Source organism: Sinohyriopsis cumingii, chromosome 19 (assembly GCF_028554795.1).
Source record: "Sinohyriopsis cumingii isolate HCF-2022 chromosome 19, ASM2855479v2, whole genome shotgun sequence".
NCBI classification, from domain to species: Eukaryota; Metazoa; Mollusca; class Bivalvia; order Unionida; family Unionidae; genus Sinohyriopsis; species Sinohyriopsis cumingii.
The window spans coordinates 28,721,355-28,746,409 of record NC_142979.1 but is presented as its reverse complement, the minus strand read 5'-3'; the positions used below and the strand labels follow the sequence as shown (position 1 = coordinate 28,746,409).

Sequence of the window (25,055 nt, the reverse complement as noted above, 5' to 3'; positions counted from 1 at the left end):
TAGCTACCCTTGTTGATTGATCAACACCGCCAGAAGAATGAACACCAGAATTGTGAAACTGTTAGAACTCCAGATGCACCTGGAATATGCCAGGCGCATAGTAAACGAACTATCAGCGGAGGCTATCGTAGAAGAAGCAAGAATAAAGAAGGAAGAGGAGGAGAGAAGAGAGAGGGAAGAAGAGGAAAAGAAAATAGGAGAGAGGATGTCATACAATATTCCCGAGACAGAGGATTGGGGTGCTGAAGCGAATCATCCCGCCTCTGCACTCTCAAGACAAAAAGTAAAAAGAGACTGGAGTCAAAGATGCGTGTGTGGCGCCAGGCCAGGAAGGTGCAACCATTAGATAGGTGCATCTGGAGTTCAAGAAAAAACAAACAGCCCTTTTCAGGGCTACCCAATACTCTAGAAAATAAATAACTATTAATTTGCCAATGTGTGTAGGTAGAGTAGTGTGAATATAAACACTAACTCTTTTTTCATTGTGTGAGGGTATGTGTTGGTGTGTTAGTGTTTATAAGAGCTCAGGTATGTTTGTGTGAATAGTAGATTATGGGTTTATTTATTGTTTCTTAGCGTATGTGAAGAGTATGGGTTTTATTATATGAAATGAAAAGAGTAGGGGGATGTTTTCCTTCACGTACGCGCGTTGTTGGGTCATGATCTAGGTAAGATCAATTTTATGTTTTTAGGGGGATGTTTTCCATCACGTCCGCGCTTTCACTATAAAACTAACAGTGTTGGTCATTGGAGCCCATTCTACGGAATAGCGGAAAGAAAATGGTAGCTGTATCTGACCTGTTCAACAACTTGAGACACTGTTATTACTGGATAGTAGATGGAGTATATGTTGTAGAAAGAGTAGAAAAGGAATGGAAATATCCAGTTACAAGGGATTTTGTGACCAGACAAGTGAGGAGTCTGAAACTAGCTATGGATCTCCTTGACGGTATGTTACAAGAAGAAGTGAAGAAAATAAGAGGATTAATTAACCCTCCCTATGTAAGAGTAGGTAGCTTGAAGGAAGCTCTAGATAATACAACATTAGTAAGATGCTTCCTACAAGATATCTTAGTTTGGAGTGAGTGGTCTTTTGTGAAATGGGGTGTTGACCAACTTATAAAAGCTGAGGAACTTATGAAACGAGTGCTGACCCAAGAAGTAGAGAACATAAAGGAAAGGTGGACTAAAGAAAGAAAGGAAGAACAGAATAAGAAGAAGAAATTAGAATTCGACCAACTGAATAACAACTGGATGAAAATACAGGCCAAATTCCGAGCCATGGGTCACCCGGACTGGATGCCGGAAACTGAAAAGAAAAAGAAGAAAGGAATGATGGACAAAATAAGAGGATGGTGGAAAAAGTTAAGAAGTTAAAAGAAGAAGAAGAAGAAAAACCCAAAGGCCCTTTTCAGGGCCAGCCATATTTCTCGAAAAGAGAATGACTTTTCAATTGCCTACCCCTTTTTCTATATATCTGTGTGTGTTTATTTATATCATCTTTTCCTAATGGCAGAAACATAACCCAGATATTGTTGTGCAATCAATATTTTATCTACTGGTTGAAGGAAATTTGGGCATGTTAATGCGGTTTTGAGAGATTTCTGTATTGATTTCGTTTTTCTATGCTAAATTTGGGCCATCATTAATGGTTTGAATGTCTTCTTTCTTTCTTAGATTAAGGTCGTGTATGGCCATTCGGTCCAGTACGACCACTTTATGCTAGCACGGCTGACTTCGTAACTTTTCGTCAAGTGGTAAGCAAGTCAGTGCTGTCATTTGACAGTTTAACATATGCACAATATATTTCCCAATCGTACTTTAGGGTGGGAAACAAAAGCAAACCACGCGACGACACTTCGGCTGCGTGCAAACATGCACCTTGGGGATTACTTGATATGTTGAGTTGGAAACAGGAGCAACCACTGGACGTTTTACTGCTGCAGCTCGATTGGCATGTCTGGACGCGGAAAATGAGAAGGCCTGCTGAAGTTCCTGAGCGTCAGACGCAACTTTCTGAAATGCCATAGACTTACTATCTGTAAAATTCTGGCCAGTTATCTACATAGGGCAGTTCCCTACTAACAGTTGTGTGTAAGCCACGTAATGTAGTTAGTATCACGCTTAACAACTGTAAATGTTCTTATTCCGTATGAATTTAGAATGTTGTTTACATAGTGTCCTGTAAGGAGGTAACCAGCAGTTGTTTTGTGCTTGTTAGAACATGGACCAGTTGGTATGCTTTCCTGCTCTTGTTCTTTTTCAAGTTTCCTTCAATGTCTTTGGACGTTTCTTCTATCCAGTTCTCTTTTGCTTTTTTCAAGCTTTTCTTGACTTCCCGGTTGACTGCCTTGTACTGCTCTGCCCCTTTTGTATCGTTCTTTTTCATCTTTAGTTCTCTTCTCTTGTTACACAGGTTCAGAACCTCAGCTGTGACCCAGGGTTTCTTGACTGGGCGATGTCTACCGAGGATATCACTGTCTGTTTCGATCGTTGCTGTATTGAAGGTGGTGATCATCGTGTCCATATCGGTATTCTCAGCATCGAGGATAGCGAGCGGTGCAAAGTTCCCACCAATCATTGCCTGGAAGGCTTTTCTACTTCGGGATCCTTCAATTTCTCAAGATCAAATTTCATTCTTGTGTGGTTCTCTTTCTTGACCTTCTTTAGATGTAGCCTGAAGGTCATCATCACCAGATCATGGCCACTTCCTATGTCCGCTCCGGGAAACTTCTAGTTTTGGCGATGTTTATACTTGACTGTAGGCTCCTCTTCACCATGATGTAGTCGATCTGATTGTGATGGCCTCCGCTTGGTCTGTGCCATGTCCATCTTCTGGATACTGTGTGCTGGCCGAAGGTGTTTGCCAGCATAAGGTCGTTGGAACTATCGAATTTCAGGAGCTTCAGTCCTCTCTCATTTGTCTGAGCATTGCAGCATAGCCCACATGTTCCTTTCCAGTTCATGCAAGCGTCCTTGCCTATCTTGGCATTACAATCACCTTGCACAACCAGAATGTCTTTTCTCGGTGTTTTATTCATAATTTCTTGTAGCTGGTCATAGAAGTCTTCCACATCCGCGTCATCATAGTCTGATGTTGGGGCGTATGCCAGTATTATGGTAATGTTGAATGGAGTTTCCCTGAGGCGGATGGTGATGAGCCACTGAAGTACAGTTTGTGTCCTTCCAAGGTAGTTGTTTCTCCAATGTTCTTCCATCGTGTCTCACAGAGTCCGAAGATGTTTCAGCGGTATCCGGTCATTTCATATGTAAGCTCCTCAAGCATTACTGTTGCTCTCAGTGATCTCACATTCCAGGTGCCAATGGTGATGTTGTTCCTGACACGAATCTTGCTGATCTGAGCACCAGTCATATAATTTCTACCTCCCCCCTGTTGCACGACGGAAGGCGCGGACCTTGTTGAACCGGGCGACGATCGAGCCAGTATGGGATGGGTAATGGTTATCATTTTTCATGTGGTGTGTCTAGGGCAGCTGTCGCCTGGCGGAGCCCAACCCTCTCCAGGCCTGACCACAGTCAATTTCCTCCAACTTGGTGGCTCGCCTTGGTCACGAACACGTAGCCGTTGAGCTGTTTGGCAACCTTTCCGCTTGGCCGGTGACTTCGTCTCGGAAGTTCTTCCGCCCATGTTAACATTGCACTATTTATCCATAACGTGAAAACTCGTGGAGGGCGGCAGCGTCTACCTTCCCGTCCAAGTCTAGCGGGTTACATCCTTACAGGACAAAAGCCAGAAACTGCCTCACAGAAGAAACATATATTCTGAAAAGATGGACAGAGTACTGCGCTGAACTTTACAACCACCGAGCCACAATAGATCCAGAGGTACTGAACGTCCCTACAGCAACTAACAACGACAACCACCCTATCATACGCGAAGAAGTATAAGCCGCAGTGAGATCACTGAAAAGGTGTAAGACAGCAGGAGTGGACAACATCTCAGCAGAACTAATCCAAGCTGGGGGAGAAGCAATGATTAGCGCTCTCACAAACATCTGCAACAAGATCTGGCAAACCGGAGTATGGCCATCGCCATGGACCCAGTCACTGATCATCACCCTCCCCAAGAAAGGCTACTTGTCAAAACCACCGTACACTCAGTCTGATAAGCCATCCAAGCAAAGTCATGTTAAGGATACTGCTGAACAGACTAAAACCACAGGCTGAAAAAGTCATTGCCAATGAGCATGCGGGGTTCAGAGCAGATCGCAGCACAACAGAGCAGATCTTCAACGTCAGGATATTGTGTGAGAAGTACCTCCAACACCAGCAAGATCTGTACCAGGTCTTCGTGGATTTCAAGAAGGCGTTTGACAGGGTAGGGCATGCAGCTTTGTGGGCGACCATGAGACTGTACAACATCACAGTAATAGAGCACCTCTATGACAAGGCCACCAGAGCAGTATACTTCAACGGTAGCATAGAGGACTGGTTTGTAACGACAGTCGGAGTCAGACAAGACTGTCTGCTCTCTCACACATTATTCAACATCTTTCTGGAGAGAATCATGGCAGACGCGCTTGATAAGCATACCGGGACAGTTAGCATCTGATGCAGAACAACCATCAACTTACGTTTTGCTGATGACATTGATGGACTAGCAGGAAATGAGCAAGAATTAGCTAGCTTAGTAGAGAGTATTGACAAAACCTCTGAAGCCTATGGCATGGAAATTAGTGCAGAGAAGACCAAAACTGATGACCAACAACATCAAGGGCATCAGTACTGACATCAGGGTCCAAGGTTCAAAGCTAGAAACAGTCCACAACTTCACGTATATGGGAGTAACTGTAACAGATGAAGGATATAAACCTGAAATACTCTCCAGGATTGCACAGACAACAGCAGCGCTGACAAAACTGAAGCCCATCTTGAAGGACAACAACATCGCACTCAGCTCAAAAGTCAGACTGATGCACTCACTGGTGATCTCCACATTTCTCTATGCCTGAGAATCATGGACCATAACAGTGAACTTGAAGAAAAGGATACAGGCTACAGAGATGAGATGTTTCCGAAAGATTCTCGGCGTCACATACAAAGACCATATCACCAATGAAGAAATACGGCAAAAGATAAGACAAGCCATTGGACCTCACGATGACTTCCTCATCATAGTGAAAAAACGGAAACTGCAGTGGAATGGGCATGTCTCACGATCACCAGGACTTGCCAAGACAATCATACAAGTGTACATACATTTTCCGAAAATTCAAGATACAAGAAAAATCGGGTGTATATGACCCAAATGATATCTGTAGTCTTAGTTAGAAGAAAAAATGTTCTTTTTCCTAACGATGGATGATTGGATCGTGTTAGGATATTAATTTGCATTTTGCGAAATCTGTTTCCACTCAAAATGAAAACCCTTATTTATAATGGACAATTTTGACAAGTAGCCCTTTAAAAGACTGATGGTTAACCTCTAGGGCGGGAATAGCAGTGGTCTCAGGTGTTTGGGCAGCACAAACGAAAGCTTGGTCTGCCTATATGAGATGTTTGGGTTGATCAGGTCAGCTATGATGAGTTCGTCCAGCGGTGGTCATAACTTGATGGGATTGGCAGGTATATCGTAAAAATCTAACCAACGCTATGGGTACTGGACAATATTTTTCACCAGTGAACTTATATTTGTCCGCTATTATAGAAAATTTGTATTGGCTCTTCTTTTCAGCCGTGCCTCACTTTAACTTTCTTGTAGGCATGGATGACTGTTCTTAGATTATTTATTTTTTGAGTGCTGATGTGATAACATTCTATCAGTTATTGACATTCTCATTCCTCATTTATCATCCCAGTCGCGGCTGTAGTCTACGGCGGCATGACTTTGCACTATTGGTATTCTATTGGACTTTGTCGACGCTGCCTTTTCCTTCTGTACCTGAGGTAGTCCCATGTTTTTCTTATCAGACTGTATGGTGTTGTTGTTGATTGTGTAATTTGGTCCTTTGTTTCTCTAATTCTCGCCTTCTCGTTACCTCTTTTTCTTTAGGTTGCCTTTTCTTCTTATCGTATCTTCTGTTCCTGGCCCCCTTTTATGTTGTGCTTGGCATTGGTGGTCGCATCCCAGATTCAGTGGTTGAAATTGGGGTGGTGTTGCTTTTATCTAGGGGGAGGGATTGTTGACTGGCTTCAGTGACAGGGACGCAAGGTGACTACCGTGTCTGTGTATCCCGCTCCCTCTGTTGTCCTTGCGTTTCTCCTCCCTATCCCAGTCTTTTCTGGGGGCTCCTTTCCCAAATGGGGTTGTTAAAGTTCTCTCACAGATTAGTAATAGTGCCGTTTGTTTTCGCTTGGAAACGAGTGATGAAATCACACAATCAAGCTATGCAACATGAACTATACTATCCAACACCCCATTAACACTATCTTAAATCTACACATATTAGCTATCAGGCCAAAGGAATATGATGTAAAAGAAGGGATGAAATCACTCAAGCATACTATACAACACACCAACTATACTATCAAACAACTCTTTCACACAATCCGAAACGCAGCACATAGTTTTTAAAAAACGACAACTACTTTCAGATGAAATGAGTATTATGCAAAATGAAGGGATGAAATCACCTAAGACTGTTATTAACACACTTACTGTACTACCCAAAATTAAAATTGAAAACGATAATTTTGCAAAAATAAACCGAGAGAAAATGAAATGTGGAAACTTAATTCAAAATGAAAATTCAAAGCGAAAACCTGAAAATGACATTTGACAAACAAATAATTCAAGATGACTGAAAAATAAGTATCTAAAAATGAAATTTTAAAATAGACCTTTACAAAAGTAAAACCTGAGACCGTGAAATCTGAGAAACGTAAATTGGAAATTAAAACTGAAAATGAAATTTATGAAACAGATCTGAAGAAAAAAAATAAAAAAATAAAAATGGAAAAATTGGAATTTACAAAATGAGAACTGATCATGAAAGAGAAAAGTCAAGTTGAAAATGAAAAAGAGAATTTAAACAAAGATAAAAAAAAAATGGAAAGTTGAAATGAAATTAAAATTAAAAACTGAAAATAAAATAATTGTAAAAATTTACAAATGAAGCCGAAAATGAATAATTGCCTGTGAAAAAGTTTGAATCATGAAATTTGAAAATATATAAGATTGAAATTCGAAAATGAAAATTCAGAAAAATGAAATTCAAAAATTAATGATTTGAGAAACAAAGTTTAAAAACTAAACTTTAAAAGTGAAAGTTTGATAAAAGAAAATTTTATAATTTAAAAATTTAACATCAAATTTTGAAACAGAAAATTAACATGAAAGCGGAAAATGAAGTTAAAGAAATGAACATTGAAAATAAAATTTAAAAATTGAAAGGTTGAAATAAAATTGAAAATAAATATTAAAATTATGTAAATTGAAAAATCCAAATTTGCAAACAAAAACTGAAAACAAGAAATAACAGATGAAATATTTTAACAAAAAGTTTGACAAACCAGAAACTAAAGATATAGATTGTAAAATGAAAATTTATTTAAACTGAAACTGAAAACGAAACTGGAAAACATGACAAAAATTCAAAAGCACAGAATTTTTGAAAAAACCCTTACGTTTCTTGTGTGAGCGTGTACATATTATCATTTAGGGATAAGGTGTGTAAGCATTCCCACCCATGTGTATAGGTGATATTATCTTTGAGTGCCACTTCATTCCTCCTTTTTACATCCTAGCTTCTCGAGTGATAGTATATTTGCTTTTCTGTTAGTATAGATTTTATACATTCTAACACGTTTCCTTTAGCTAGTCAATATGGTGATGTTTCATAGTAGATAAGTGGGTGTTGGGTACACTATCAGCGTATTGGATAATAAGGATGAGGTATTGGTTGCTCCAAGGCGTATTGATGACATAGTGTGGGTGTACAGTAGTAGCTAACTGGATAGTGAATGGTAAATAACGAGGTGTTGGGTACTGAAAACTGAGTGTTGATGGTATTGTATGGCTTTTGTATAATAGATAACTACGTGATGGATAGCAAACAACTGAGTGTTTGCCACTCGAAGCGGTGTTCCGGTTAGTAAGTGTAATTTTAAAATTAAATTTTCATTTAGAGGGCATAGAGAACCATAGTGTTAAACATACGGACCTTTTTAACATTTATTTTATGTTAGCGGTCATAGAGATCCAAAGCCAAAATTATATCCACAATGATAATTTAACATCTTTAAATTAACTAGTGACACAGAATTCTTATGTGTTACCTACTTACTGGAATTAGGACTCGCAAATTAATTTCCGTGGACTAAATTTGTCGCATGCCCATTCTTTTTATAATTTTTTGGACATAAAATTCATCTTAGCTTTGGACAACAGGAATGTTGCCAATATATATAATTTATAGTTTAGAATTTATACAATATTTTCCTTACCAATGATGCATACTTTATCACAAGTGCGACGCATACATTTTATATTTTTTAATTTATTTTATTATGAAGAAATCATCTGGAAGAAGGATATACCTACACCAGATTTGTGGGTAATATGTTAGTATCAATCTAAGTTTTGGAAATGTACTGTTTACGAAAAGAACAACTGCATACTTCATAAATAAATGTTTAAACATTTGTATCAGAAAAGCGTATTATTTTGAAAACGTTCAAATTTCAGAAAGAAAGCTGATCATTTTGAAAACGTTCAAATTTCAGGAAGACAGCTGATTAGTTCGAAAACGTTCTAATTGCAGGAAGACAGCTGATTAGTTTGAAAACGGTCAAATTGCAGGAAGACAGCTGATTAGTTCGAAAAAGTTCAAATAGCAGGAAGACAGCTGATTAGTTTGAAAACGTTCAGATTGCAGGAAGACATTCTTGAACATGAACAGTTTAGAGGCGCACATGCATCTCCGACAACGCATGTAAAACTACTTCGTACAGATACAAATATAAGGGAAGGAATAATTTTTAATCTTGGCCAATTTTGACAAGAAATATCGGATAATTATCAGCGTTCAATAAAGAAAAATTTCGTAATTTTGTGCACATTTTAGTGAGCGATCTGAATATAATCTTCTGGAGTTTCCTCAGCCTCCGCGCGAGTCCAGAAATTTTGGCAATTACTGATATTAGTTTAGGCTAATTAATAAAATACGGATATTTTTTGTCGCCGTTAAATTCCGGTACAGTTTCGGAGTTTTATTGCTATTTTAGTCCTGGTCAATTTTAAAAAATCTGACTATTAGTGCTTCTTTTAGTCTCAACGTAACTAATTTTCTCAGTCTCCGATAGATCCGGGACATTTTCGTAATTTTAGTACTATTTGTAGTTTAAGCCAATTTAATACAATGTTCCGGCATATTTTTCATTCTCCGTTAAATTCCGTTAATTTTAGCAGTACTTTAGTCACCTCCATTTTATTGTTATTATGAGTTGGTTTGCTTGGTTTTAGCTAATCATGGCATCATTACAATGATCTAATTTGAGATAAAGATCTAGAGGATATTTTCTTTTCCTACGTTATTATCGGATTTGTTTCATCGTATGGTACGACTTTGTGATATTTTAAAGAGTGACCACGTCACGAGTTGAAATATAAAGCGTTAATACCACAACATAAAATATATCCGGTATTTAGGTAGGAAAATAACATTTTCTTTTTATTTTTCACCGAATTTGCCCCGAAATCGAAGTTTAGAAGATGGAACTAACTCTTTCGTACAACACCCTCACCTCCAACGACTTTTCGTAAATTCACCTCATTTTCATTGGTTGATAATATAAATAGGATTGTATTGACCTAATTTGTCGATTTGAATGATAGTTTCGACAGTATTTTGAAAGTATAAATATTGTAGAAAAACAAGTATCGAATAATAATAGATGTTCTGTAGTTGAGCAATGTAGAACAGAACAATTTAGAGATTCTTACTTTGGACTGGAGTCATCTGAGTGACAGTGTTGTGTGTACGCAAACAGCGGAGGGCTTCATGATATCTCTTGAACAATGCTACTAACTTTCTAGATGGCTCTCTCTTCCGGTGCAAATTTACGCCGTAACTGGCCCTGTACTGTACACACTCAGATTCTGATTCAGACAGTTCGTAAGCTATTTGTGCCTCTCTGAAAACAAAGCAAGTCCGATGCAGATATATATCGCAGCGGGTTTATCGTCCCGGTCAAGGAGGTAAGGGGAAATAACTTCAGAGAGACGAGAATGGCGTCAGGTAAGATTTCTTCATTAAAGATTAATGTCCATATCTGACAGGTGAGACAGTTTCTATTTGCTCTAGTTCACAAAGTACCCGTTTGTAGGCACATACAATCAAGCATGCTGTGGCATCATGGGAAATCTTTTATTTTCACATGTGAAAAAATAGGAATGAAAAAAATTTCAAAATTGTTTCGCCAATGTGTTCTATTTTTCATACTTAAGTCTATAAAAAATTCTTTATTTATTGACGTTGGATATACGAATATAATCATTAAACAACATGTACGTAGTACACACTGTTTGCTGGACAGCATATGTGTCATCTGAGATAGCCACTTCCAACACTGCAGCAATGTGACCCTAGTTAAGGTCAACCACTTGTAACAATGTTACCGCTTTGACCGCATAATGTCATTCCCATGTTAGAACTATGGGCGTTTATCTAATTATGATATGATGCTCAAGTGCCCCCCCCCCCCCCCACCTCCCGTTACCCTATGGGAGCTTATATCGACCCATATACCCCCCACCCCCAGTGTTCCAAACAACTACTCACATCTAGGTACTCTACAAAGTGAACAGTTAGTAATACGCATCAGAAGACCATGTCATAAAAGGCGGTTATGACTGCAACTGATATCGTCTGCGAAATCACTAGTTTAAAATCAAACAATAGCGTAAAGCAATAAATACAACAGGCTCATCAATAAAATAGGAGGGAAAGTTAATAAAATTTTACACCGCAAATAGAAATGAATTTTCAACTTTTCTATAAAACAAACGTTTGAAACTTTGTAGAGATATCTTGATTTTTGTATTTTTATATCCTTGGTGCAATATTTAAAAAAAATCGGTAGGAGGGTACAAATAAACGTGGTGTGTGTGTGTGTGTGTGTGTGTGTGTGTGTCTGCAAATACTATAGACCGGTCGTCACATAATGCGCTGATAGAATTCGTCGCTGAAAGGTGTGTGTTACGCACAAACAGAAGTCACGGTAAACACGTACACAGGTAAGAAAGTACTTGAAAGCTAATGCTAGAGCCAAAGGAACCTAGAATCATTCAGAAGTCTGGCAAGTTCTTCATTGTGAGGAGTATAAAATCCGCGCAATAACTCCCTGGTTTTGGGATACATGTCACCTATCATCTGCAGGTCAGTTGGTCTCTGGTTTAACTTCGGCCTGGAGACTAATAGATTTTCTTCTGCAACCGTCAACTGCCCTGCAAAATAACGGAAATACATAGATAACTATTTGAATATATATATATAATATATATATATATATATATATATATATATATATATATATATATATATATATATATATATATATATATATAACTACTTACTAGTCTGTCTATCTATTTACCTAATTATCTATTTTTGTCTATCTATCCATCCATCCATCCATCCATCCATCCATTCACCCATCCATCCATCCATCCATCCATCCATCCATCTATCTATCTATCTATCTATCTATCTATCTATCTATCCATCCATCTGTCTGTCTATCTATCTATCTATCTATCTATCTATCTATCTGTCCGTCTGTCTGTCTGTCTATTTTGTAATGATAATTATACTCGAAAATGGTTCTCATATGTAACAAAATAGAGTACCGTCTGTCATCAGTGTTCGTTGACTGACAAGTTTTACCATATTTGCTAGGAAATTCCTATCGTAGCATATATTACAGAATGTTATCCAATGACTTCTGGTTAAGGCTAGCAACTAATAACCCGTTAACACCATATATATTAGATTATAATGTAAGTTCAGTTTGCACTATAAGCCTGTACGTAGCTATGCAGTTCTGATATACACAAGTGTTTAACTTATCCAATCAAAATGTAGTCACTAAATTATACAGTGATTATATTTAGAAATTTGTATAACTTTAGCTTCGAGGTTAAGCGTTTGTACGTGGCTACGCGGTTCTTGTCTCCCTTGCTTTAGCGAAGGCAAGAACTGGGTATTACTCATTCTGCATAATTATAATAGGGTCATAAGTTGGGTGTCTATCGTAATAGACTGCAAAATAAGCAAGCACCGCCCTTTCACAATCATACACCGCGTTTACAGTATTTATTTTCTAATCCTAATGCAGAAAGTTATTAAATTTAATTTATTTTGTGTGCTTGACCTTTTTACGTGATTTAGAATAGAACCTTGGTGTTTACCTGACGTTTGTCTTGTTAGTAAACCAGAAATAGGTTGTTTACATGAGTTTGAGGTTTTGAGAAAGCCGTCATTATGGCTATAGAAAGTTCTAGAAAATGAATCTGTTTACACTTTGGGGTAATTTTCCGTTGGGATGGTTGAGTTATTGCGATTTGGGTCTGGGGGGGTTGTATTATGATATAGGTCAGATTTGGATGTATTTCAACTTACAGCTGTTAGGATGTATATAAAAAGAAAGAAGTAAACAATTGTTCATTCCTAATCATATTTGAATATGAGTTTGCAGAAGTATTTACTGTTGTGCTTATATTTCAATTGTGGTATTTACGGTTGTGATTATATTTCAATTGTGCTGATTTATTTATTTATATTATTCATTGGAATTACTAAGTGTCCATTTACACTTTGGACTAAATCATTACTTTGGGATTAATGTGAATTCATTCAAAGACATTCTATCATTGTGATACAGCAAGACTATTGGCACATCGGCACATTCAAGGCTAGTGGTACACCAGCACATTTAAATCTAGAATTCATTCGAAACTCTATATACTTATAGGTTACTGCATTTGTATGGGAAGATTTGAACAAGTTTTTCTGAAAAAACTGCACGACCATGCGGAGTACAGTATTGTTCAGATAAAAACCAGTTCATATTTTCCAGTCAAATGCAGTTACTCTTTTTATTATATGCTCCTTAAGTTTAACTACCTAAGGCTTAATAATACAAGACATAAAAGGAAACAATGTAGAACATGTCAGTCGTATTTGATGAACTAAGAAAGTACACTTTGAGGAAATTCAAGATGCATAAATATAAGTATACTTGTTACCAGTCTTATTACCAGGTAAAGAAAATATGATTATGCCCGGTCACTTGCATCTCGCTGTTGGAGTGACCCCAGTTACAGCGTTACAGTGTATCATACAGCGTGTCTTCTTTCGCTAGCCTAACATAGTCTCAAAATAGTTACACGGGGAAAATTGAAATGCAGTTGTTGTTTGATACTCCATTTACCCAGCGGAAATAATACTTTTTGGCGTCTTGGATTATTGGACTCGAGGCTCTTGGTTTCCTACCAAAACCTTTAATATATTTAAGATCAAATTACAGTATTATCAATTAAATCCAAAATGATTCCAAAAGTTCTATCACAAGTAATGCCAAATCAAATGTTCCGAATGAATTGCAGATCCTAGAATGTACTGGTCGGCCCAACAGTCCTGATGTATTACAATATCATTGTACAGAACTCCGTTTTTATAAATTCACTATAGTCCCAGAATAATATTTTAGTCTAAAGAGCACTGTGAAGTTCCAATGATTAATCCAAACAAATGTCTCCACTCAAATTATATCTAAGCACAACATGAAGTACATCTGCAGAATGATTTTAACACAAGAACATCTTAATAAGAATCCGAAATAGGAATGAATTAATTGTTCAGTTCTCTCCTTATATACATCTCCAAGAGTCTATTACATCTATATGTTGCAATATACCCCACGTGACAGACCTTACTACTCAATTTAATATTTCACATTACCTACTCACGCCAAAACCACCTGACTTTGTTTTTGTCCGTTTAATGGGATAATTAGCACAATGAGGTTTTGATACGTGATAAACAAATGCCACCGATAATAACAGTATTGATGATGACGGTGGTGGTGGTAGGTGTGATGAAAAGAATATGCAAAAAGAATACGGAATCTATAGATGATGATGGTGTAGTAGTAACAGTAGTAGTACTGGTAGTAGCTGTAGTAGTAGTAGTGTCGTCACCACCATCAGAATTCCCCACTCTGTTGTGAAAGAAATAATTTAAATTTACCTTACCTTTAGCAATATTTGGTGACACAATTTACCGCCATGAAGAGCCACACTCAGTCGTCAGACATAGCTATCTAATTCTACATGCATATATGTAAAAAAAAATGCTGACGAATATTATAATCTTCAGTTATGTTCCCATCTCTCTAGCTGCTTGAGTTCTTTTGTCAAAGAACGAAGAAATCACAGGTATACAAATGCGAAGACTTTTAATACTTGCTGAACGACACGTGTGCCTAAAGATAGTATTGTGTATTAGGAACTACTTTGTAAACAAACCATGTACACTCGTGTAGTAGACGATTTAGGTTTTGGCAGATTAAATTTGTTTGTGAATGAACTAAAGCAGCTGTTTCGTCTATTTGAAAGTATTGATGGTAAAGTTATATATATGGACGAGTTCACTGTCAGAAACGAAACTTTCAAAGAAGCAAACGAATTAACATTCGCAATTTCAACAACAAACGTGAGAGACGCAGTAATTGCAGATACTGTTCTGATCATTGAAACAGTTATTTTGGAGAATATTCATATCTTCTCGCAAATAGAATGGTTAAGGCTATGACGAGTGCTCTCTAAGGTCTAAAAATATACCATAGAAAAGCATACTTAGGTCAACTGCTATCACATATCTTTCAGAGATGTACCATTTTAGAAGTCAGTCAAATTACTAGATTCGAGAAAAATCAATATATTGTCTTTGAGTGAGGTGCTTTCTCTATATAAGGAGAGTGTACACCTTGTCAATAAAATGTTTTATTCAAGACGAATCGATCTCACCCTACAGAGAAGAAACCAGAAGCAACCAACATACGACGACGACTTTCGGTGTCGTCTCAAGACATATGCTAAATAAAGTATTAGCACAAGAGCATGCCATTAATTTTGAGAACGACATGAGTGATCCTGAACCAATATCATCTACCTCTTCAACAAGATCAAGTGAGTCACGATCAATCAATAAAGTCGTTCGACATCTGCCAAAGATTATTTTTAGTTACGAAATACCCCAAAAGTACCCTTCTCAAAAATTTCGAACGATGCTTAAAACTACACAGAGAAATTTAATGAGTTCAAGTCTCAGCTGACACCAAAGAAAAACAATGGGTTTCATTAGAGAGTTATGCATAATGAGAGACACTGAAGTGACAATACGAAGCTTGAGGTTATCCACCGATCAAGACAGTTTGAAGTCTCCCACCTGGATTGAATTTAGCACACTGGCAAAATTAGCACCTTCCAAATTACAGATAAAATTTGGATATGTCCAACCATCCATCGACGAGTTTAACAGGACCGATGTAAAAACAACTCATCACATGACACACGTTCCACATCTTAGAGGCAGCGGACCTCGCAGAAGAGTTTAATTGGTGGATGAAATTCACAGTACCTAATGCAGTATCGTTCAGATCAACAATGACCAAGATCAAATGTGTTTAGCCCGTGCCATCGTAGTGGGTCGAACTTATGCCGAGAAGAACGATACCGCAGAATGGAAACGATTAATGGAGGGCATTAGACAATCGGACAGAACCATGTTGTTGTTGTTATAGGATTTAACACCATTGTTCAGCACAAGATAGGCTATGCATGGCAGACAGTGGAGTAAGAACATATGAAAGCCCGGAAAGAATCACCGACCTACGATAATCTACTGGAAAGCTTTCTCACGTACCCACATTGGCCGAACCTGAGACTCGAACCCATGCAGATAGAGGTGAAATGGCAGTGATCCGCAACGGTGAGCGCCTTAGACCACTCGGGGTGCCTCGGACAGAATAAAACAACGGAGAGAAGCAGAACTCCTTTTACTGCAAACTGGTATTTCCGAAGAGAACGTGTGTGGAATTCATAAAATGCAGAAATGCCAGGACGTTGGCAATTCTTTATACGCCGTAAGTATACCTCTTGCATTCTGAGGACCCGATTTCCCAGACAGAAAATATGTTCACTTGTATCATGGCTAAGACCATTTTGATGCACAGAATGTCTTGGATACAGTTACTACTTTACTACTGCGATAAATGTTACCAAGGATTTTCAATTCGGGGCCAACAAATTAATAGTGAAGAGAGATATAATGGGTCTTTAGCTTCCAGACATTGCATTCTTAAAAAAAAAATCATTGCTTATCGTGCTAGCGAATATTTGTTAGTCCATCCTGTTACGAGCATCGCATGAAACAATTGTGAACAACATAAAGTGTTTACGAAGTATTGTAATTGTGGATTCTTGTTGGCCATGTCATGCAAATTGTTTGTGGGGAACAATACCGCAAAGTCCGATATCGCCCAAGACGTAATACTTTGTAGACCAAAGTTGCTACTTTCAACCTGAAGACGATAAAGGAATGCTCATGAAACACGCGGAAATCCTACGTGAGGATCAGATTCTGGTAATTAACGAAGAAGTTGCAAAATTATGCACACAATCCCGCGGACGAGTTTGGAAATGTCATCATTGCAGCATATGTGATAGTCAATGCCTGTTTAAGATTGTATACTGTTTTGGAACATTTAGGAGATTGAGTTCTTTACTTGCACACCGAAAGGCATCGATGGACCTGGTAGCTATCGCTCAAGTATTAAAGACAACCGTTTGGTTCAATTAGGAGCATCTAACCGATGAACATCCAGAACACATTATTTTAAGTTTTGCCATTGGTCGACCTAACAATACAGTGATCGACATGAAGAAATTTGTAGACCTAACAATACAGAGACCGACATGAAGAAAGCCAATGCAAAGTCAAACTCCTGACACTGAACTATCATTCCAGGCAAGTAGTGAACTTTCACGTGTTAAAAGAAGCTTTACAGTCCGGGCAATATAGAGTCTTTCACGTGAAAACATTGAATCTTTCACAAAAGTGTACATTCGCAAAGTCACCAAATCGTCAGTCGATCTTTAGAAAAATGTTTTCAGGTTATGTACCAAAAGCGAGTGCGACTTTCAGACCACAACACCTTACCTTACGGATACGCCAATCACCAGGATGAAAAGTTCCAGCAAAATAACGTTCATTGTAATACAAACTCCGACCAAGAAAGATGTATTGAACACATCAATAGAGTGAGGGACCCAGTGTTGACTCCAAGTTAAATTTTGAGTACAAATCGCTTTCAACGATAATGACATTTGTCATCAGTGTTTCAGCAAATCCCGTGGAAGGAAGTCAATGACAGTGTTCAATACTTACTGGATTAATTGCTGTTAACAGAACTGATTTCAGTAGATGGCATGATTACATTGAAATTTTGTACGCTCTGTGTCTGTGTTTGTGTATCAGTGAGTACTTTTCGTTTGCAAATATATTCGTTGTGGACAATTAATGAAGAGTGCATGCAACAAAGACATGAATGCCACCGGTTATCTGTGCACTAAAAATTAAATGAGTTAAAAGTGTTGAGAAGAGTGAGGAAGAAAAATTGCTTATATCCGAGTGATGACGACATTTGTCGGACTTTACCCATTCTTCATACCTACCGTGAAGTGTGTACAGCTAATTGGTTACACTAACAGATTTACGAATGGAAAGATGTACGTGAGTTGAAAATTCTTTGCTTAAAATTTTGTCTAAATTAGGTGGCTAGTTATGTCAAGAACATTGCAGGTCAATGATGAAATAAAATAATTATGACCAGTGCATGCAACGAACAGGCTACCAAAACGTTATATGCGTAAGTGAACCTTATTCTGACAAAAGTGCTGCAATTTAGGATAAATACTTCTCTGCCAATATGTGCAGAAAGGATTCGACGCGATATATCGACTAATCATGCTTACTAAGACGTTTGTTTAATTTCTGTTGGTAATCTCCAAATTCTAAAAGCCATTGTTATGGTTGCATCCACCATTCCCAAAGTAATTGACGAAAAGCGAGATCACCAAATTTGGGAGGCATTGTATATTTATCATTTCCTAAACATGTTGATTGCTGGACCTAGTGTTTCAGGAAAAAACAGAAATTTGTCAAACATTTGATAGAAAAAAGTCACAATTGTACAATATTGTTTTAACGTATTGTGTGGTGTTACAAAGAGTAGATATCAGCTTACACATTACATCAAGAAAGTAAAGGAGATTCCATTTTATATGCAGAAGGGATTCCTCACTAAGACGATGGGATAATATCTGATATGCGTCAAACACATCTTGTTATCTTCAATGACGTTTTAGGAAAAGATAAAGAGGAAACTAAAACGTGGTTTACATGAAAAGGACGTCATCGTAACGTCAGTATTATCTACATCACTCAAAACTTATTTCAAGAAAGTAACGGATTTGGCATCACCAGTTTCAACAATGCCCAATATGTTGTATTATTTGAAATTCCGAGACATAAATCTCAAATGCAAGTATTAGCAAACAGATAAAAACTCCATGGTTGAATCACGTGTATGACAATGATATTCAAACACCATATGCTCTTTACCTCATCGTTTTAAAAGCACCAATATTGATTATTTGAAATTTTGTACAAATAAACACTGGAATATTTTTCAGTGCTCACCAAATCGATTGTTCCAATGCGAAAACAAATCAATGAAAGCACCCAAAGTAAGCATCGATACCGTGTTCGAATGTTGTTTGAACGTTTTAAAAGGAACTGTGCCTTTTTCAAGATTCAGAAACATCGATTAGGAAACATCTTCACGTCATTCGCCAAATGGTGAAAAAGAAAAGATCCATCAGTCAAAAGCAAGAAAAAAAACATATCTGGTTCAACGAGGTGGATTTCTACCCATGTTGATCGGACCCTCGCTAACAGTGGCTGATCCTTTCTTGTGATCTATTGATGGACTTCGTTTAGGAGAAGCTATGAGATGAGGAAAAAAAAAAGAAGGATACAAAGGACACAAGTTTCTGGAAGGACATCACACTTGTGCCTTTGACATTATGAAAAGACGAAAATTAATTTTAGTTCCATACAAGCAATCGATGGAATTCTATTGTTGGTACGAACAGCCGATACCTCATTTACGTTCTAATCCTAATCACGCAGAAAAATAACACTTACAACAACAATCATTGATGGCTTGAACCAATATATCGGAATTATTTTCCTGTGAATTGTACAAAGAACGAATGTATCATGTGTACCAAGGAATCGCACGAAAATGATAACATAGTTTAGAGCATGTGCTAAAAATAGTGTGGTACAAATCTTAAAAGAAATTGTGACGCGAGGATTGAAAGATGCAGCTCGGACGCAGGTAATGATTTTCTACAAACGTCCTCATCGACAAATAATGTCCTGAAGAAGCCTTCATCAGACCTGGAAAAATGTGTTGCATAAAGCTGGAAATATATGTTGGGTCACAGAGACAACCCTTTCAATTCACTTAAAGCTTTTGGTCAAGGCAATATTTCTTCCTCTACGCAACATCAAGGAAGGTCAGAAAGAGACGTTGAGGCCAATTCAGAAGAATAAGAAAATGAAGAACAGGAATGATCAGAGAATTGGATGATTTATTACTAACAAAGAAAAGGAAAAGATGACGCACCAAAATTTTGCGGATATTCCACGTCATAACTCGATCTGTTTGCAATGCCACTGACGATGATAGCTATGCAAGAATCCCAAATGGTATAATTTCGACCTGTGTTGTCATTACCCACCTTCGCGTCAATCGAATTTAAAATCAAAAGAGAATCCAAAGATTGCATCGATCTGAATAATTGACACTTGTACCTGAAAGAAAAATTGCTTGAAACTTACAACAGCATTCATGCCCCCAATACTATGATAAATTCGTTGTTCAGCGAAGTGTATTTGTAATTGAATAACGATTTCTTGAGCACAAGCATGGGTGCTTATACCGAGCAAGCTTACTTGGAGAATATATTGACGCACTGAAAAGTAGTCAAGAGCACACATCTGGCTGCTTCGATGGTATGGAAATTCTGATATTTTGGAAAATGTTAAAGATACAGAGTTTAGCGAATATCGAACCACAACATGTCGAATTCATCGACCACCCAAAAGAAAATCGAAAAAGGATGCAGGATAAAAAGGAGGGATTGTGTGTATTTTGATATGAGGTTGCAAGACAAATATTTGTTGAATTGAATGGATGTTCGTCTGAGACTGACTAGAATCAGTACCGTGTTGCATTGGATGGCTAACGCTAAAGAGTATAAAAACTAACATAAAAGAAGCCAGGCATGAAGTGTGTAGGTCTTACCTTAAGTGGGAAATGACATTAGTCAGACTTTGAGTAGAACGGTTGTCAAATATCTTCCATGACAAGTGGAAGTGAAAACCTTCACCATTGCCTCTGAATCCGATTCAGCATCGATCATGTTTTAAAGGAATGCTGCCATGACGTTTGCTCGCTGGCATCGTCAGAAATGTGGCCCTTAACGGAGCCATCGATCAAAATCCTTTTGAGTTACAACAGTTCAACATGTCCAAGAGAGAAGTCACCCGAAATGGGAAGACGTTGAATACCAGACGTTTTGAACCAAACTTTGCCCAGAAAAATTCCTCGAGTGCTAACTTAACACTGTTGGAAGCCACAAGACAGATATGTACCACAACAGCCAATTCTGTGTATTTTCTTCATTAACGCAGGCTTGTTTTTCACTTACAACATTTGGAGAGTTGTTTTGATCGTGATTTCGCAGGAAAAGTATGCTAAAATAGAACGATGGTTTTGTGAACGTTATGGCTATCTCTTTTGCACAGGTTCCCTAAACATATGCTTGGAAAATGGAGACCAATGAGACTACTTTTAGGGCTCGTGGTCTTCACCAAAACATCTTCGCGAGAAAAAACAAGAATGGGTACATTAATGTGCGTCTTGTGGCGCCCGATCCAGAACTTATAGACTATTCGCGGTCACACAGATCTCCAGAAAAGAGAGATACTTTTCATTGGCCAATTTGTGTGAATTTTTGTGTTTTTGTCTATTTCTACGTTTACAATAAAAACTTAAATACCGTGTGATAGTAAAGTATGTTTCTGTGTAAGGGAATAGTGTGTTCATAATCACTATGACCTTTCGGAGATAGCATATTTCTATGTGTATGAGGGTGTATTATGTTTATGAATAATCTTCCCGTCAGCTTATATGTGACTGTGTGTATATTTCATTCCTCTTCTTTTAAATCATGCCCCAATCTTTTATGACAGTATTGTTATGTATATTTGATTTAATTTATATTTGATTTAATTTAATTGTCGGTTTGAAACTTTTAAATTTTTTATTTCATTTTATTACATGTTAAAGTAATGTAATTTTGTTTACTGGAATTTGATATTTTCCAAAAAATAGTTTGACCTGACTGTTTTTGTCGTAATAACCGAACTTTGTATCTGAAAGCTAACCTAGTTCCTGACCTTGATTGAGAATTAAGTTAATAACTGTTTTTTATATAAAAAATTCGTTCTTAATGTGTGAATGATAATAGTGAAATCGAGGCTGACTGGGACTACGGTACTATTTACGTAAATACTTCTACGCTGTTCCCGAAATTCTGTAGCTATAAATCTCATCCGGGAATCTGTCGTCTCAAGTTACTGTATAACTTTTGTGTTTAGAGAAATTAGTCAGTCGGGCTTCTAAACACTGGGAAGTAAGGTGTTTTATTTTTGCTGTTGTGACCAGTTGAGTTATATTTTAAATCTGTTTTCAAACTATTTGGATTCTAAAAGATTAATTCGTTTCTCTGGGAATATTTAAGTGCTCATACAGAATTCTTGGACAAAGACATTAATTTAAATTTTATTCTGAATTCAAACACCGGAATATTATTGTCTGTAGAACAACAAAGAACTATAAATACAACATCCTATACTGGCTAAAGTATACGTCATCGCCTTAAATTTTGGTGTTTTCGTCGGGACTCGAACTTAAATTCATTAGAACATTTCATTACTATAACTTTTAATTTTTAATTCGTGGATTAGTCTCGGATTTATTTTGGATTTGTTTCTTAAAACTGTAAGTTCTTTTTCTCATTGTTTCATTATTTTTCCAGGGGAATAAATGATTTGTTAAATTTTACAAAGCTTGTTGTTTTCACATTTTCTTTGTTACTGTTTATTAGAGCCTAAACACGTAACAGTATGTTTATGTATTTGTAAGTATGATGTGTGTATAAACACTCATACCTTTGCGTTGGATTGTAATCGAAAAGCGGTTTCTGGATAAGAGAGGTGTGTGTTTGGATGGTATTCAACAAGCGTCATATAATTTTATAGTAGCTAGAAACTTTAGCTATATGAAAGTATAAGCCAATACAACTTTTCAATGCTCCAGCATTTCACAAACGACAAACCGTCAAGCGGGTACGGTTTGATTTCATCCCTTTTGAAAGTGTTGATATCATGCAGATTATGACGTCATACTACGCATGACGTCAAAAATGATGGTAGACACAATATACAACTAAATTAATCTTTCCATATTCTTTCTTTTATAAATTCAGATTAATTACATATCCAAAACGTTGCAGACACTCTATTTCACTTTACTTCGTTATTTCTACATACGGTTGGATTTTCATTTCATGTCGATAAGACCAAAGTGGGTCGGGAAATATCGGCTAGGTAGACGTTTATTTAGGTCAACTCAAGATTGCATCCTACACGTACAGTGCGAAAGTGTAAATTTTTATATTTCTGAGACTGTTTTCTTATCGAAGAAGAGAAATCAAGTGTATAATTAAAGTTTATACTCACTTAAGTCGAGAAATGTCAGGATTTCATTATATGCTTGTCTTTTGTTATTGGCCCTGTCTTCAAATCGAAGAATCAAAATCTGATGTCTGGGAAAAACACGTAGCCAGTCTTTGATGAATATGTAGTAAACGCCAAGTCTGAGGAATCGTTCCTGTTAAAAGACGAGTATTTGACATTAATAACTGGACGTGTATTTACTATCAAATTATCCTGCCTAGTGAATAATTTCGTGCAATCCAAACGTCGTTGAGCGATGCTGTTTAGAATGCATAAGTTAAATATTTGCGCCGGACTGAACCTTGCGACTTAAAGTCAGGGCGAAAGGCGCTTTTGAAAAGGGATTATTGCAGAGAGAAGCATTCACATTATCATTACTACTCTGCATTACCTGGAAAAGCTATTTTATATAATGCAACATAAATTCCCGTCTTCCTTTATAATAGATATGTTGGAATTTTAAAACTAACAATAGCACTTTTTGGATATCTTGAATTATTTAAAGTGTTGTTCCTAGAACCACACCTTAACTTTAATACTACTACTACTACTAATAGATCTACAATTACTAGTACTACAACTACGACTAGCATGTATCTTTAATTCATATCGTGTGCTTGAATTTTCTTTGTAGTTGAGGGTTGTAGATGGAGTTTTTGCATATCTGACGCGATTATAATTAGTGAACTAGATGTTTACTAAAAGGGCTATGCACCATTTGGCCTTTGTTTGGCCCAAATATTCAGAAAGTTTCCAAAACGTTGTTGATCTGAAAATACCATGGCCAAAAGTTGTATCAACATTCGAAACAATTAAAATTACAAGTAATTACAATTACAATTTATTTCGCATGACGTCATAGGTATGTGCTCATAATGTCACACTTTGCTATAAAATAGCCATTTTGTACTAAACTTTGAGCTATTTTAAACAAATTAAGGTGGTCCACTTGCGGCAACCAAATTTATATTTTCACCAAACTTAAAGTTATGCGTGAACAACCTTTTACAAGAATATCGTTTTGGTTGCTGCTTGCGGACCATGTGAGAAACGATCCAGTTTGAGTGCATCTGAGTTCATTGGTACCTTACATCTCTACAATTGTATTAATTACATCTAAACCGACGTTTCTGCTGCAATGAACGTATGCAATTATTTTGATAGCAAAATGACTATATTTACACTGAAACAGTATTACAATACATATGGTATAGTGAAACTAGTTACTAAACATTCAATTTGGTTCAAAAACGGCATATTTTGCCATATTTTCTGCATTTTCAAACGATCTCACCAACTACCAGCGCAATTTAGAGAATGTTTTATTTTCTAACAGAAAATACTTTAAAAAATCTAACACATATGCAAATTTCAAATGTATTCTCATTTCCGCTCCTGAAAAAGAAAATAAATTAGACAATCCGTACGCCTAATTTTAAAGCCTCTTTCAAACTTAGCTACACACACACACACACACACACACACACACACACACACAATTCCTACATGTTCGTCAATGTCTACAAGAATACTTAAAAAGTTTATATATAGCAACTACTGCATTTAATCGTAGTGCGCAAATATCATATAGAAGTAATACGAACTCTCAGTGCATATACTATAGGCCACCGTCTTTTAATGAAATAATAGCTCTAACAACTATGTACTATGTGCACTTACGCGGAGGTAATTTTAAACGTCAAAACCTATTCAGTCAGACTTTTTTTTATTGCCGCCGAGTTCGCGCATTGTTTGAGATTTCTTTCAGTCTTCGGCATTTCAACACACGCATGTGTCGATTACAAACGTGACGGTCCTAATCGGATATCTTCTTTATTCCTCATACGACCTAGGATTTCAAGCAAGTACAAAATTTAAAGAAAGAATTGATCGAGTTAAAGGTACTATTGTTCCCATTTGTAAACTTTCAAATGTTAACAAGACAGGGTGCCACACAAGGAGAGCAAGAATAAACGTTACTCTAAAAAACGCTAAAGATAACACTATTCATTCAGAAATGTGAGGCATACAGCATGAAAAAGAAAAACAGGGAAAACAGATTCTAGCTGCATGCTTGATGAATGAACACGTTTTGTCCCTATCAGCTGACCTTGTTATATCGAATGCAAAAACAAAGACAAAACGTTTACGAAAGAC

The 25,055-nt window shown here is 37.1% G+C and overlaps 1 protein-coding gene across 1 annotated transcript; it reads right to left on the bottom strand.

The window, feature by feature from the left end:
• Nucleotides 1-2,711: 2,711 nt before the first annotated feature.
• Nucleotides 2,712-3,218, bottom strand: LOC149775338 (protein CFDP2-like). Its single transcript, XM_089943465.1, has one exon. The coding sequence runs from the start codon at nucleotides 3,216-3,218 to the stop codon at nucleotides 2,712-2,714; it is 507 nt and encodes a 168-aa protein (XP_089799591.1).
• Between the last annotated feature and the right edge of the window lie 21,837 nt (nucleotides 3,219-25,055).

What these genes read in the sequence shown, in the direction of transcription:
- LOC149775338 (XM_089943465.1), bottom strand. Translation starts at nt 3,218, where the DNA reads ATGGAAGAACATTGGAGAAACAACTACCTTGGAAGGACACAAACTGTA.